The 15,058-nt window shown below is 29.3% G+C and overlaps 2 protein-coding genes across 14 annotated transcripts in view; one reads left to right on the forward strand and one right to left on the reverse strand.

Moving 5' to 3' along the window:
• The first annotated feature begins 107 nt into the window (after positions 1–107).
• LOC122633141 (leucine-rich repeats and immunoglobulin-like domains protein 3) lies at positions 108–6,295 on the forward strand. Of its 2 annotated transcripts, none has more exons than XM_043820698.1 (14): positions 108–760; positions 1,427–1,498; positions 1,619–1,762; positions 1,861–1,998; positions 2,084–2,254; positions 2,341–2,628; positions 2,715–2,858; positions 2,949–3,187; positions 3,266–3,412; positions 3,500–3,814; positions 3,891–4,172; positions 4,279–4,554; positions 4,668–4,958; positions 5,047–6,295. In XM_043820698.1, exons 1-14 carry the CDS (start codon positions 507–509, stop codon positions 5,166–5,168), a joined length of 2,883 nt encoding a protein of 960 aa, XP_043676633.1. In that variant the 5' UTR covers positions 108–506; the 3' UTR covers positions 5,169–6,295. The 2 variants fall into 2 exon arrangements, with proteins under 2 accessions (XP_043676633.1, XP_043676632.1); XM_043820697.1 differs by having other exon boundaries at positions 109–760; positions 5,044–6,295.
• A 2,442-nt stretch (positions 6,296–8,737) lies between these two features.
• LOC122633142 (trehalase) overlaps positions 8,738–15,058 on the reverse strand; it is a 37,551-nt gene continuing 31,230 nt past the window's right edge. For 11 of the 12 annotated variants that reach the window (XM_043820701.1, XM_043820700.1, XM_043820711.1 and 8 more), the window contains 2 exons: positions 14,703–14,953; positions 8,738–11,110 (listed from right to left, as the gene is read on the reverse strand). In XM_043820701.1, the coding sequence (XP_043676636.1) occupies positions 10,969–11,110; positions 14,703–14,953 (393 nt within the window). In that variant the 3' untranslated portion in view covers positions 8,738–10,968. Of the gene's footprint in view, positions 11,111–13,451; positions 14,544–14,697; positions 14,954–15,058 lie in introns of those variants that run through there. The other variant, XM_043820709.1, reaches the window with a different exon arrangement.

A 15,058-nucleotide genomic window follows, 5' to 3' on the forward strand; every position in this document is an offset into this window, starting at 1 on the left:
GGCCGCGCCATTTTGTCCAAGTTCCGTCGCTACTCAAACGTCATCTACGTGCCGTTACTCTGAACTAACACAAGTTCGATGCGACAAATCAAATCTCGTCGGGTCTGAAATGTGCGTGGAATAAAAAAAGGATAAAAAAAGAAACATTCTCTCGGCGTCTCCGCCTCCTCCTAACGAACTCGATAATTTTTCATCTAAATTATCTGGCAACGTTGGATTATACTCGTCTGTCTCTCTCTCTGATCGTCATCGTCGTCGTCGTCGTCGTCGTCGTCGTAGTCGTCGTAGGCGTCATCATGATGTATGAATCCGAATGTCGACGAAGTTTGTTTTGAATCGATTGAATGTGGATATTTGACTTTTTCGTTATTATGGTAATTCCCTTGGAAAGGAGTGGCGTTGAGTTTACTTATCGTTATGGCGCTAATCGCTTATATCCATCAATATTCGATTGAAAAATAAAAAGAAAAATAAAAAAGTGTGAAAATTGATACGATAAAAGTATAATGTCGGAGATTGAAAAGATTTCTCTCGTTCAATGTCGGCTACGATCGAAAAGAAACGATTCGATCATCGTGAAATTATTCGTCCTATGGATTCTTTTACCGTTGAACTTGATGATGGCCGATCGGCCAATGATATCAAATGAGAAAAGTAATAAGTGTCCTGTCGAATGTGGTTGCATAGGAAACGTTGTGATATGTAATAATTTGCAATTGATCGAAGCACCTAGCGGCTTACCACCATGGACCGAAAATTTGTGAGTAAACAATCGTTCGTTTGTTGTTGATTTTATTTTGTTTTTGCTTTGTTTCTTTCGTATTTTTTTTTTTCCTTTTTTTTTTTTTATCAATTTCTAATGATAATTATCGAATATATATATATATATGTGTGTGTGTGTATATATATATATATATATCGAGTTTCTTCTGATATCGATATCACGCTATTATCGCTACTGCATTAAGATTTGTGATTGTTTCGATATAAAATATATATTCGAAGAAAGGAAAAGAGTTTCATATTTTTTGATAGTTTATTTATATAATAATATGTTTAGTGTACTTATTATTAATTAGTTGAATTTTAACTTTGATATCAGAATTGTATATTGAACTTTATAATTAGTTTTAAAAAAAGTATTATGTAACATTATAAACTAAATAGTTAACTGTATAACATAGACTATTGCAAATACATTTGTGTCATTTGTATTCTTGCTAGCTAGTTTGATTTTACTGTTACCATATAAAGTTTTATGCTTGAAGGCTAACCAGTTTTAGCTTCTAATAGTAAGCGTTTAAGGATATCATTCTTCTTAGAAAAGAAAGACATGACATAGATATAAACGTACTCGTAAGTTTTCTAAATTATTTTTATGTAATAGCAATGTTCTTTAAATGGTATCGGTTTTCTTTATTTTCAGAAGTCTAAAAGATAATAATATAAGCAACTTGAAGTTTGATTCATTATTACATTTAACAGAACTCAAAGAACTGTAAGTTTTATTTATAAATTGATAGAATACCAATATTACTATACTATTATGTGTCTGTATATATATGTGTGTGTGTATATATAAATATGATAATTAATTAATAACAAAATAATTTTACAGGGATATGAGCGCTAATAAATTAGGAGATAACTTTACTATTGGTTTATCGGATACCGCACAACTGAAAGGATTGAAAGTGAATAAAAATCAATTGACACGAATACCTAATCTTTCTTTTGTTAAAAATTTAACACATCTCAGTTTGTATGTATCATATGTTTCTATTCAATGTGCCAATTGATTTAATTAATATTTTTTTGTTTATGTTTCTGTAAAACTCAATATTTAATATTTCATTACAGATCGCACAATGAAATTTCTACAATTAATGGAAGTGCTTTAGCTATCTTGTCAGAGCTTCAAACTTTGGACTTGAGTTTGAATAAAATAACTGTTTTACGACGTGGCTCGTTTCTTGCACCTAATAGAATCGTGCATTTGTACGTGCCTTTCCATTTATTATCAAATTGATATAATATAAAATTTTATTAATACTTTACATTAAGATATAAATATTTTTTTCAGAAATTTAAATATGAATCGAATATATGTTATTGAAAATGGTAGCTTAGATAATTTGACTTCATTAGAAGAACTTCGTTTAAATAAAAATCATCTTGCACAATTAATGGATATATCATCCGTGCAAAGTCTCTCTACAGCACTTTTCAGTAATCTTGGAAAATTGAGAATATTGTAAGTTCATACCTATTGTAATTCTTTTATATCATTGTAGTATATCTGTCCATGTCACATAAATAAACATAAAATTTATGTAACAGAGAATTGAATAGAAATGAGCTGCAACAAATGCAAGTATTAAGTCTAACAGGTTTAACAAATTTGGAAGAATTACGTTTGAAAAGAAATAAAATAAGCACCTTGAACGATGGCGCATTTTGGCCTCTTAAAAATCTTATTCTTCTTCAACTTGATTTCAATATGTTAACCACTGTGAAGAAAGGTGGTTTGTTCGGATTAGAACATTTGAAAAAATTGACTTTATCCCATAACCATATAAAAATGATCGAATCGCAAGCGTGGGATAATTGTGGAGAAATCACTGAATTGTTAGTAAAAATATATATATATTTTACCATTTTTACAAATTATAACGACATTAAAAGAAATTAATCGATTCTGTGTTTTCTTTCAGGGATTTATCATATAATATGTTAATTTCTATAGAACGAGACACGTTTGATCATTTAGATAAATTAGAAAGATTAAAAATGGATCACAATCAAATTACATATATATCAGATGGGGCTTTCAACTCTACCCCAAAATTACAAGTTTTGTACGTATATCTAACTGCTTAAAAATGCCTAATTTTTCAATTAAATATTTCTAACTCGTAGTTATTATTTAATTTATTTCTGAATTACAGAGATCTTAATTCCAACAAAATATCCTACATGGTAGAAGACATTAATGGAGCTTTTGGTCCACTCAGTAATTTATGGAAGTTAGGATTGGCACATAATAAAATCAAATCTGTTAACAGAAATGCTTTTATTGGTTTAAGTCGTGTTACTGAACTTGATTTGAGTGGGAACAATATAACTAGTATTCAAGAAAATGCATTTAATACAATGCCAGATTTAAAGAAATTGAAATTAAATTCAAGTGAGAAAAATTTCGACTTAATTTGAACTATATATTTTTATGATCGATCTGAAACCATAATTTTTATCGATCTTACAGGATCATTGGTCTGTGATTGTGGATTACAATGGTTTAGCACGTGGATAGGATCACATAGATTCGAAGATACAGAAGCTCATTGTGGCTATCCACATTGGTTACAAGATAAACCATTGGCTCAATTACACCATACAAATTTCACATGTGGTTAGTGCTAGTATAACAATGTAGATAAAAATTACTCTACTTCTTTTTTTTTTTTTTTATTTCTTTTACAATAATACTTATCTTCAGATGAATATCCAAAGCCAAGAATAATAGAAGAACCTACAGATCAAAAACGTGTGAAAGGTGACAACGTGACTCTTGTATGTCGTGCAACAAGTACGGCTGATGCACCATTAAAATTCACTTGGAAACGAGATAACGTGGAATTAGATAATCCTAATTTACAAACAGACATCAGCACGTTGGAAGGTGGTGTAACAAATGCATCCTCTGTTTTGCAACTTATTAACGTGACTCATGCTAATGCTGGAAAGTATCAATGTATGGTCACTAATTCCTACGGAACTACATATTCTGCTAAAGCCAAACTAAGTGTCCTAAGTAAGTTAAAATACATTGATATTAATTAGCAGATTCACAAAGATCAGTAAACATCAATGTTATATGACATTTGCAGTATATCCATCATTTTCAAAAATTCCTCGTGATATTCGAGTAACTGCTGGAAGTACAGCACGTCTTGAATGTTCAGCCGAAGGACAACCGACTCCACAGATAGCTTGGCAAAAAGATGGGGGAAATGATTTTCCAGCGGCAAGAGAAAGAAGAATGCATATGATGCCTACGGACGATGTACTTTTTATCGTAGATGTAAAAATGGCTGATAGTGGTGTTTATTCTTGCACCGCTCAAAACCTAGCTGGACTTATTGTAGCAAATGCGACCCTTACTATATTGGGTGAGTTTCATTGGGTGAATGCATGTAATTGGAAAAAAAAAAAAAAAAAGAGTTTCATCATTGATCAGCACTAATCATTTTAAACGTATCAATGATCTATTTACAGAGGTACCATCATTTGTAAAACCGATGGAGAATAAAGAAATAATGATAGGTGGTTCGATCGTATTGGAATGCATGGCAAGTGGTTCACCACGTCCAAAATTAATGTGGCGTAAAAATGGTAGTCCATTGCAAGTAACCGAACGACATTTCTTTACGGCAGAAAATCAGTTATTAATAATAGTTAATACTATGAGTAACGATGCAGGAAGTTACGAATGTGAAATGAGTAATTCATTGGGCAGTGTTGTCGGTGCATCTCATCTTACAGTAAATCCTGGTAAGTCTTGTGGAGAAAAAAAATAAATAAATAATAGCAATAATTAGGACAAGACTAATTTGATTCATTGAACAAGTCAATGAATAAGATTAATTCGTTGATTTCTTTATCAGCTCCAACGTCTATCGTAAATGAAGATAATATATTGGGATTAATAATAATCACAGTAGTATGCTGTGCCGTTGGTACATCAGTAGTTTGGGTAGTAATTATTTATCAAACGAGAAGACGTTTAAATAACGCTCGTAATGCTAACACGCAACAATCACCGACAACAGTAATATCAACAGCACCAGAAAATCAAACTCATATGTATTTGGATACAAGTTCGCAACATAGTAAAGATAGTGGTACTGGTGATAGTACCAATCCCAGTAACGATCAATTACAATTTTGTTTGCCTGGTTAGTAAAATTTAAATTAATTTGTTATTTTAATTAAATCGATTATTAATCCGTCAAGTAACAATTGTCATCTTTAATATTTCAGAAGAAATGGTAACTTGTTCGGTCAACAACGAAGAAGAAACTGCGGCAGTGAACGTTGTTGATCCACTTATACGTTATACAAATCATGAACGATATGTTCATTCAGAAAAGGGCTGTGCTGTATAAGCATCAAGAATCAAGTTTCTTTGTGTACGGACAATTATAGCAAAAGCCTCTAATAATTATAAAGCCTTTTACACAGGAAGATCATCGTTAGATCTAATACGAGTCGGGAGAGACAAATAATCATGAAAAATAATACCGAAGAAAACCTATTAAAAGGCAAATGAAATGAAAAGAAACCTGTCAATATGCAACAGAAAAAGTATTTTTAATACTTGAAACTCCTGTATAATGCTATTGGTATGTGTCATCTTATATAGAATGTCAGTGTAATAATATGATGATGACTTTATGAAAGGATAGTATTGATTTGCACGTACGTGTAATACATTATTATACGTATAATTATCAAAATAGCTGGTCATTATCATCGTGGTTATAAGGATGCAAGTAAATTAGCAGTGATGAAAAGAGACATGTATTGTAAATATTTAAGTTTTAAAAAAATTCATACTCTGCTATTACTTGCATGAGATTATGGTTACACATACACAACACACATACACCCACACACTTTGTATGATGACTTCGTTGTGAGAAAGAATCATAAACTCTTTGAAAGTCACCTATACTAGGTCAATCTTTGTGATAGATATTTATTATAGATTTATACGAATTAGGAAGATTCAATATTTATGATATTTGAAGGTGTAATTTTATCATGAGGATATATAGATGAGAAGTCGAATATGTATCATCTGTGCACCAATGTACTGATATATATATATATATACATATATATATATTTACATATATATATATATATGTCTTTGTGGATTGTCTTCCCTCTTCATTTTTACACTGTGGTCGTCGTAATGATTAATAAGTAACACACAAGTTTATTTCTATTCGTAATTGATAAACGCGTTGCTTATTGAACGTTATTCGTATATAAGTATGTATGTATGTATGTATGTATAGTATATGTATGTACGTCCAGCGAATATTCTTTTAACGTCATACTTATTTAATCGAAGAAGGAAAAGGAAAAGTATTACTATGTCTCGATATCTATGTGAAATTATTCGTTTTGAAAGTGACACTCTGCGTGTGTGTATATGTATATATACACATATTACTCGATTTGTATTATTTTACTGAATTTAACATAAATTTGATAATAATATGTCTTTTCAAAGTATTATTCAAAAAAAGAAGAAATTTTAACGAAGAGAAAACTGATGATGGATCAATCAAAAATTTTGTTGTAATTACTCAATTACTTTGGATTATTATTGAATTAGAAAAATTAAGAAACTTAAAAATCATTGTTTACAAGCCGATCTATTTGAGATTTAATGATTTTTATTCAAATGAAATCGAAAATAGAAAAGAAAGAAGATTGTGATGAGTGTTAACAATACAAATTATTATTCCTATTATTTTATTTTTATTTCTTTTTTTTCTTTTTTTTTTAAATTATAGATACATCACTCACACATTCTTCTTTACTTTTAATCCAATATATTATTATATTTCCAAGCTAATAACGCACACATGAAAAATAAAATAATCACCGAGATAATCCATATTTAAATGACAAAAGGAGAGCACAAATATTATTAACGACTGTTTAATCTAATGCTTCGTATATTACAAAGGCAAGATTTGTAAGATCTGCTACAAAAACTTGGATTTATATTTTTCTAAGTATTTCATCTTACAGAAAATAATATCACATACGCGCCGTATGAAAATTTTAAACGATATAAATAAATTCGTGCCGATTTTTACGCGCTTTAAAAATATCAAATTTACTTTTTGGCAATATATATATATATATATATATATATATATATATATATATATATTATGTATTTGCAAAGAGTAAAATTGAAAGTTCGATTAATCGAATTCAAAGAATATATACAATATCTTTGTTTTCTCTTCTTAACAACGATAAGTATTATATAATTGTATTGTCACAAATGGATGCTCTAATCTCAACGTGAATTCTAATCGAATAATCGTATACCAAATATGGAGATGCATCCATTTGATTCAGTATTTTTCTCTTTCTCTTTCTCTTTCTCCCTTCTTTCTATCTATCTCCATCTTCTATCTCTTTTTTTCCCTTGTTGTTACGTAGTACTGTGAATAAATATAAATAATTCTTAAGAATCAATAAGACGCCATTTTTTGTTTTTTTATCCAATGCAATTTATTACTTACCTTGTTTCTTTCTCTCTCTTTCTCTTTCTCTCTCTTATGTGTTCGAATATATATGAATTTGTGGTGTATTTTAATTTAAAGAAAAAAAAGTTAACAAATTTTCATCCAATTGATAATGTTTTATTTACATAAAGGCAGCACCATGGCCGATTTTTTTATTCGAGGAACATAGATTTTCAAGAAGATAAGCCAAATCTTCGATCAAGATCGATAATAAGATTTATTAATAACAATAAAAAAAAAGAAGAAAAACGAAGCTTGGTCAATTCTTAATTTCATTTTTTTAATAACTTTTTAATCGTTCGACGAATATCCTTGAGTTTTTTTTACACCCTCTCTTTTTTCCTCGCTTCCTATTGGCCCTCTTGCCAACCGTCGAATAGAAAGAAGAAACCCTTCCCAGCCAACGAAATTATATTTTGTTTTCTTTTCAAAATATCTGGATGTTGGGTGAAAACACGCACGCTTATAAAAATATTCGTAAAAATACAACATTCTCGTGAATAATTTATCTAAGAGCATTTTACGTACACATACATAGACTATTTTTAAAAAGACAAAAAAATCCCGCGAAAAATCGACATCGTAATGGCGATTGTCCGACTCGTACATATTATCTTTTTTCTTTTGTATACGTCAGTAATATAGATTTACACAGTTCCATTAATACAATATACGATTTATATATATATATATATAAAAATCGTATGTGTATGTGTGTATATACACACACACATATTAGCCAGTTACAATCTGATTTCATTTATTTTATTACACGAATTATTGTTATTTCTTTTTTTGAAAATATTCGATTTAATCATTCATCTTTTTCTATAAATAAATTTATATCAATTACATTCATTAATTATTCTGATAAAATCATAGAATCTCCTTTTTTTGTTTTCATTTCGTTTTTTTTTAATGATTGATTGTTGCTTATATAAGGAAAAAGAAGAAAAATCGACGAAACTTTACACTTGATTGAATGAAAAAACAATATCATAGCTTGTCCAAATTTATAAAAAAAAATCGTCATTCGCATTATTTCATCACAGGATTTACAACATTTATAATTCCAAGAATCAATCGATCGATCCTCATGTTGTGATGGAAATAGCATAAATAATTATGATAGATAATTATTAAAAAAATCGATCGATCATTAATATAATTATATACATATGTGCATATATATATATATATGTACATACATACATGCATACATATAAAATAGATCTAATTTCGAAAGCGTTCGAAGAATCTAATCTCTCTATTTTCTTTTTTTTTGCTTTTCAATTAAAGCTAGAAAGAGCGCAAAATAAAATGGCGCTAGAATTTGATTATTCATTTTTGTTTTTTATATTTTTTTTTATTTCTTTACTTTTTTAAATTTTTTTTTATTTTATTTTATTACAGTACGAATTATCGAAGCTAAAAACTCCTTCTTTAAGTTATTAATTCTATCAATCAAACTGTTTTTCCCATTGAAATAAAATAAAATAAGATATAAAATAAAGAAAGAAGGGTAAATAATTTCGTGTATTTACATACTAGTAGAAAACTTAATAAAATCGTCGAAATACTATTTCCATCACTGTCTACGAATTATTATCACCGAGATACACAATTTTTATGTAGAAATCAAAACAAAAAGCTAACAACGAATCTCTTTTACACGACATTTTTCTTTCGATTAAAAACGTATAATATGTATATTTTTATCTATCCTGCGCTCGTATATATCGCATGTCTTTAACAAAAAATTAAAGAACAAATCCTGCTACCGCCATATTGGACGAATGTGATTATTGTTCGTGTTTTGTACGACATTTTGACACGACGAGATATATGTGCTAAATAATATAATAATAACATAATAGTAATAATTATATATAATAATAATAATAATAGTAATAATGCTAGTACTAATAATAATATTAAAACCAGAGTGTTTCTTGGGATGGACGAGCTTATGTGAAATGACGTCAATAAAAGTACAAACGCACTCACCTATTTATCTTTTTACGTATACACGCATGTGCGTACGTCGTCACGTACGGGCACATACACACACAAACACACACATACATTCACGCATACTACTAAACACTGGAGATATTTCGTTTTTATTCAAAGTTTTTTTAACCATCCCCTATTTACGATCGACTATCGTCATTCGTCGTTCGTAAGAATCAAAGAAAAAGATAAAAAAAGAAAAAAATAAATAAATAAATAAAAAAAATAAAAAATAGAACAAAATGGAGGTCAGAAAATTATTCTCAAATAACGATAATCACGAAAAAAAAGGAAAAAGAAATAATGGTAATAATTAGAGTAAATCAAGCAACAAATGATGACGTCTTCGTGTGAATAATAAATAATAGATATAAATTCGTAGAATGCCGTTTGTACGCGTGTGTGAGTGCGTGCAGAAGTTTCTTATTAAACCAAAAAAAAAGAGAGAAAAAAAAGAAAAAAGAAACCAAAAACCCCACAGAGAAAATTGAGAAGAAATACTCGTAGCTTGAAAATCTTTTAACTCCGGCCTATAAAAAAAAGATTTCATTTTTTATTTAAACCTCGGCGAACTAGTCGACTTTGGTTTAGTGTTCTCTCTCTCTCTCTCTCTCTTTCTCCACTCTCTCTCTCTCTCACACACACACACACACACACACATTCCGAAAACAAAAAACATCACTATATACGTCGTAGACACACAATTTCGAAAATCGTCCTTTGGCATCGTTGTTTGTGAATCTCTTTCATCTTATGAAAGATGCAAACAACGACATCTCAAACGGAAACATTCTACTTAGGAACAAGGTAGTCCACGAACTTTATTTCGCGCTTTTCTCTCTTATCTTACACGCACACATATACATCCAACCATCCACAGATATACACAGACATACACGCATATACACACGTAGGTATATACCTACCCCTTCCCTTTAATTTTTCACTTTTTTGTCTATTCCAACTCGTCCCATTCATCAAATATTTTCATTCGATACATACTCCATCTTGTTCTCCATCTTGATTCTTCATTGTAGGCGTCCCGTCAAAATGGCGGATAATGAATAGGAGAAGAATCAAAGGATTTTAACGATCGATGACGACGACGACGACGAATGAAGGACTCCGAGACCTTTTTAGACGTGTCTTCGAAAGCCGCCTGCGGCCATTTTAAAATTGAATTTTCAATTATTATTAGTCATTATAGGAAGACACGTTGGACGGTATCGAAGATCCATCACACCTGAACTTCTTTTTATATAGATATATTTTACGTCGTCTAATCTCATCCATTTTTTTTTTATTTTGTTAAACCAGGTTTAACTCCCGCTCTTCCAATCTTTTTCTCTCTCTCTCTTTCTTTCTTTGTCTAACACACTCAACAGTTTTGTTTGAATCACGTCCCTGAGGCCACTTTTTTTCTTCATCTTCTTCTTCTTCTTCTTCACATTTTCTCTCTCTCTCTCTCACTATATTTTTTATACCTATATAAGAGCATTTTCTTTTAATTCCCCTTAAACGACGTACTATGTATGACGTATATCAATCTTTTTTTTGTCTAATAACTCTTTTCTAATGATGATAAAGCCAGCCGAGTTCTAAACAATCAGGTTCGTCAATCATTATTCATATCTTTCAATTCCGTATAAGCGATTCTTTTCCGATAAACGTTATTATCGGGAGGCCCATATTTTTTTCTGCTACCCAATGTTGACGGCCCTGGTACGTTGTACTGTCTACGTTTGTACATTACCATTCTGAAAAAAAAAAAAAAACAATACAATACAAAAATTTAGATTAAAACGAAATCATTATTGCCTAGCATAAAAGAGAGAGAATCTTTTTGGATGATCATCGAAAATATTTAAGCAGAGATCGTTCAATGTTTCTGGGAAATTTCTTTTTCTTTCCCTTCCACTTTCTTTTTTTTATTTTTCTAGCAATTGAAAAATAACAAAATAGAGCATTATTGATCGTAATGATATTTTGTTCTTACGAGTTCATCGTACTTATTCAAAGAAAATAAAACACAGTAGTTACTGTGCTTGTGAATATTTTCTAGAAAAGTTTTTTGTTTGTTTGTTTGCTTTTTCTTTTTTATTGTTAAATAGTAATATTTTACCCGTATACCAGAATAAGTTGCTTTTTAAATTTTCGCGGGGTTTACGAGCCAACGAAATTTTTATGAGTCAACGAGTAAACTGTTATGTTACTAGATACTAGAGACATGATAACGTTCATTATATATTTATTGCAGTATTACGAAATAAGTATTAACGTCCTAGAAACGAAGAGAAACCAAAATATTCAAGGATATGATATAGTAGTTCCCTCTATAGGAAAATTAATGTAATCAGAATTTTACTACGTTTTCAAGGATATTAATAAGTATGTGGAAACGTCCGTTTTTTCTTTTTTTTTTTTTTTATTTTATTTAATACACCTACGCGCACGGTTCTTGCAAGTAACCTTGACCTTGACTAGTGTTTTTTCGTGATATATATATATACATATATTATAGATATACACACACACAAAATAAAGTACGTACGTCCGCCGTACGTGTGAACGAGTATTAAAAGATTATCTAGTCAAGAATAATAATTTTGTTTACCTAACCCATCGTACCATTATTTTCTTGATTAAACGAATAATAAAATGGCGGATCTCGTTTGACTCTAATATTACCAATATGGAGTTTGTATTGCAAAATAGGCATTGATATTATTATTATTATTATTATTATTATTATTATAAAAAATAAAACGATCAAAAAAGTAACATTTTGTTATTTAAATAAATTGAATTAGTAACAAATAGACTTACCAGTTTCCGAAAGTAATCAACGCCAACAATAATTGAAACTCATTTTTAACATTACTTATAAATCAGCTTAATATTAATTTTCTTTCGCGTGCAAACAATTAATTTATTTAAGATTTCTTAACGGATTATTAATAATGTTAACCCTTTCTTTCTTTAAATATCAAATTAAAAAAATTAATAGGATTATTCATGCACTTGTGCAGGATAGGAAATATTATAAAAAGGATTCCATAAATGGTTATGTATATTTTTTTCTTAGTTTATTTATTATTATTATTATTATTATTATTATTATTATTATTATTATTATTATGACTTTATTATTATTAATTTTTGTTTTTTAATTTATTAAATATCATTGACCAAGAAATTTGGATATGGTGGTTTATAGTGGGTATGAAATTTGGACGAGATGCATGTTTTAATCGAAAATGGTCTAATTTAATAGCAAAAAAAACAAACAAACAAACAAACAAACAAACAAACCAACAAACAACAAAAAACGCGTAGGAAAAAATGTCGTTTCCAATGTTAATAATATCTAAACAAATGAATTATATATATATATATTTAATTATTATAATATTTCATTTTCTCGTAACATGCACTTTTAATTTATTTTACCATTTATTAAATTTTATTTTTATATTTTTTTTATTGGTCATTATATAATAATAATACGGGATTAATATTGCCAAAATTCATTCATAATTCATGCATAAAATATATATTTCCCATAAACGTTATTTCATCATTACGATCATATCAATAATGAGCGGGGGAGGGAATAGGGTTATGGAAATTTTTAATACTGTAGTAGAATTAAGATAAAAATTATTTTGATGTTACGAGAAAAAAAAAAAAATAAAACAAAATATATGTACATGCGTGTATATATATATATATATATAGTCGATCTTAGTCGAGTTGAAAATGATCGTTCTCGAGCATTACTTTATCTTCTTTTTTTTATCACTCGTAATTCCTTGTACCTCAGATAACATACGACAGAACATTACCCAATTACTTGTAATTTTTGCCATTTGCATGAGGAACAAATTATCTTAAGGCATGCTCTTCTGATTAGATAAATTTATCCTTTGCGTACTTTTTTCTTTCTTTTTTACTCTTTCGTAACATTAAAATTTATATATATATATATATATATATATACACACACACACAAATACATATATACATATATATGTACATGTGTATATATATATGCTATATACAGCATATTCGGATACATACATTTTGTTTTCCTATACCTTTAAAATTAACAAATTTTTATTTTTCCACTCTTCTTTTTTATTAACAAGATAATTCATGATGAGATATCTCTGCTTTAACTTTCGATGTGTACGTTTCTCTCTCTTTCTAAAAATTACATTTTCTGCAAGACATTTATAAATGTCTATTGTTCTATCATCCTTTTTTTTTCATTTTACTTCATTTTATACAGAATATATTACTGATAAACATATTGTAATAATACCAAAATAAACCACAATAAAAGTATTGAATACTGTCTGAAACTGTCAATCGACGTGCAAGAATTCGATGGAATGAATTCTTGGAAGGAAAAGAGAAAAAGAAAAAAAATAGTTTTTCTTTTTTTCATTACTGTTTAAAAGGCATAGAGACGATAATAATATATCATAGATCGTGCAAGGAAGGAATCATTTTCTTGGAACATGATTTTTCGACCAGCGAAAAGTTCCTCGTAATCACAGAGTACCTAAACTACATATTAGAAATATGCAACGATTAAGTATATTGATGTATAAAAAAAAAAAAATACTATTGTGCGTGTGCGTGTGTATACATATTACTTTCATAATATTCTATTAACTATGATTTTCATACGGTGAAAAAAAAAAAAAGAAAGATATATTTGGATTATTCATAGATTAATATTTATACACTCTCTTTCTTCACGAAGAAAAGACGAGCGAATTAATTAAATGCAAAGCCATTATTACTTTTTACGGAAAGACAACGACTTATATGGAACAAAAACAAAAATCAAAATAAAAAAATAATAATAATAAACGGAGAAAGAATAAGAACAAAAACGACGAAAAAGTTTGTCATCCTTACTCAGATCGTCCACCATTTTGTACGTTCGTATCGATAAAGTATCGATCGCCATTTTCGATCTCCAAATCGAAAATATCAAGTGGCAACACACACACACAACACAGACACATATATATATATACCTACTGACATTTCCCTATTATAATATAATTTTCATACTAATCATAAATACTTTGTGTCTATTTTTTTTCTTTTCTTTTTTTTTTTATGCTTTTCTTTGTCCACAAATATTCTCCTAGTTGATTAAAACCACATTGATATCTGAAACAAAAATAAGAAAAGAGAAATTTTTTAATAATATCGCTTACAAGAGAAAGAGAAAAAAGAAATTGTGGTATAGGGACGTTTTGTTCTTTTTTCTTTGTACATATATTTCTTTGTACAAAATATATTTCGACTGAAGTCGCTCACTCACCTCACCCTATAAATCCTGCCGCTAACGAGATGATGAGGGCAAGAATACCAGTCATCACTTGACCAGCAGTCGATACAACAACTTGGGGTTGCGCACTACTGTGCTCAACTTTATCAGTCGCGAATTTGTTTACCGCGGTCAAGGTACTACCATATTTGTCGAGGAGGATCATGACGAGACCATTGGACCAGCCAAAACCAAGTTGGACCTCGTATTCTCCACCACCGCCATAACCACCGAAAACTGTTGCGTCGTACTGTCGAAAGGAAAGTATAAAGATAATGCAATCTTATAGGAAAAGAAGAAAATGGCGAGCAGCAAGAGGAATACAATGTATGCATGTATCTATATATGTATATAT

Source organism: Vespula pensylvanica, chromosome 11, assembly GCF_014466175.1.
Source record: "Vespula pensylvanica isolate Volc-1 chromosome 11, ASM1446617v1, whole genome shotgun sequence".
NCBI classification, from domain to species: domain Eukaryota; kingdom Metazoa; phylum Arthropoda; class Insecta; order Hymenoptera; family Vespidae; genus Vespula; species Vespula pensylvanica.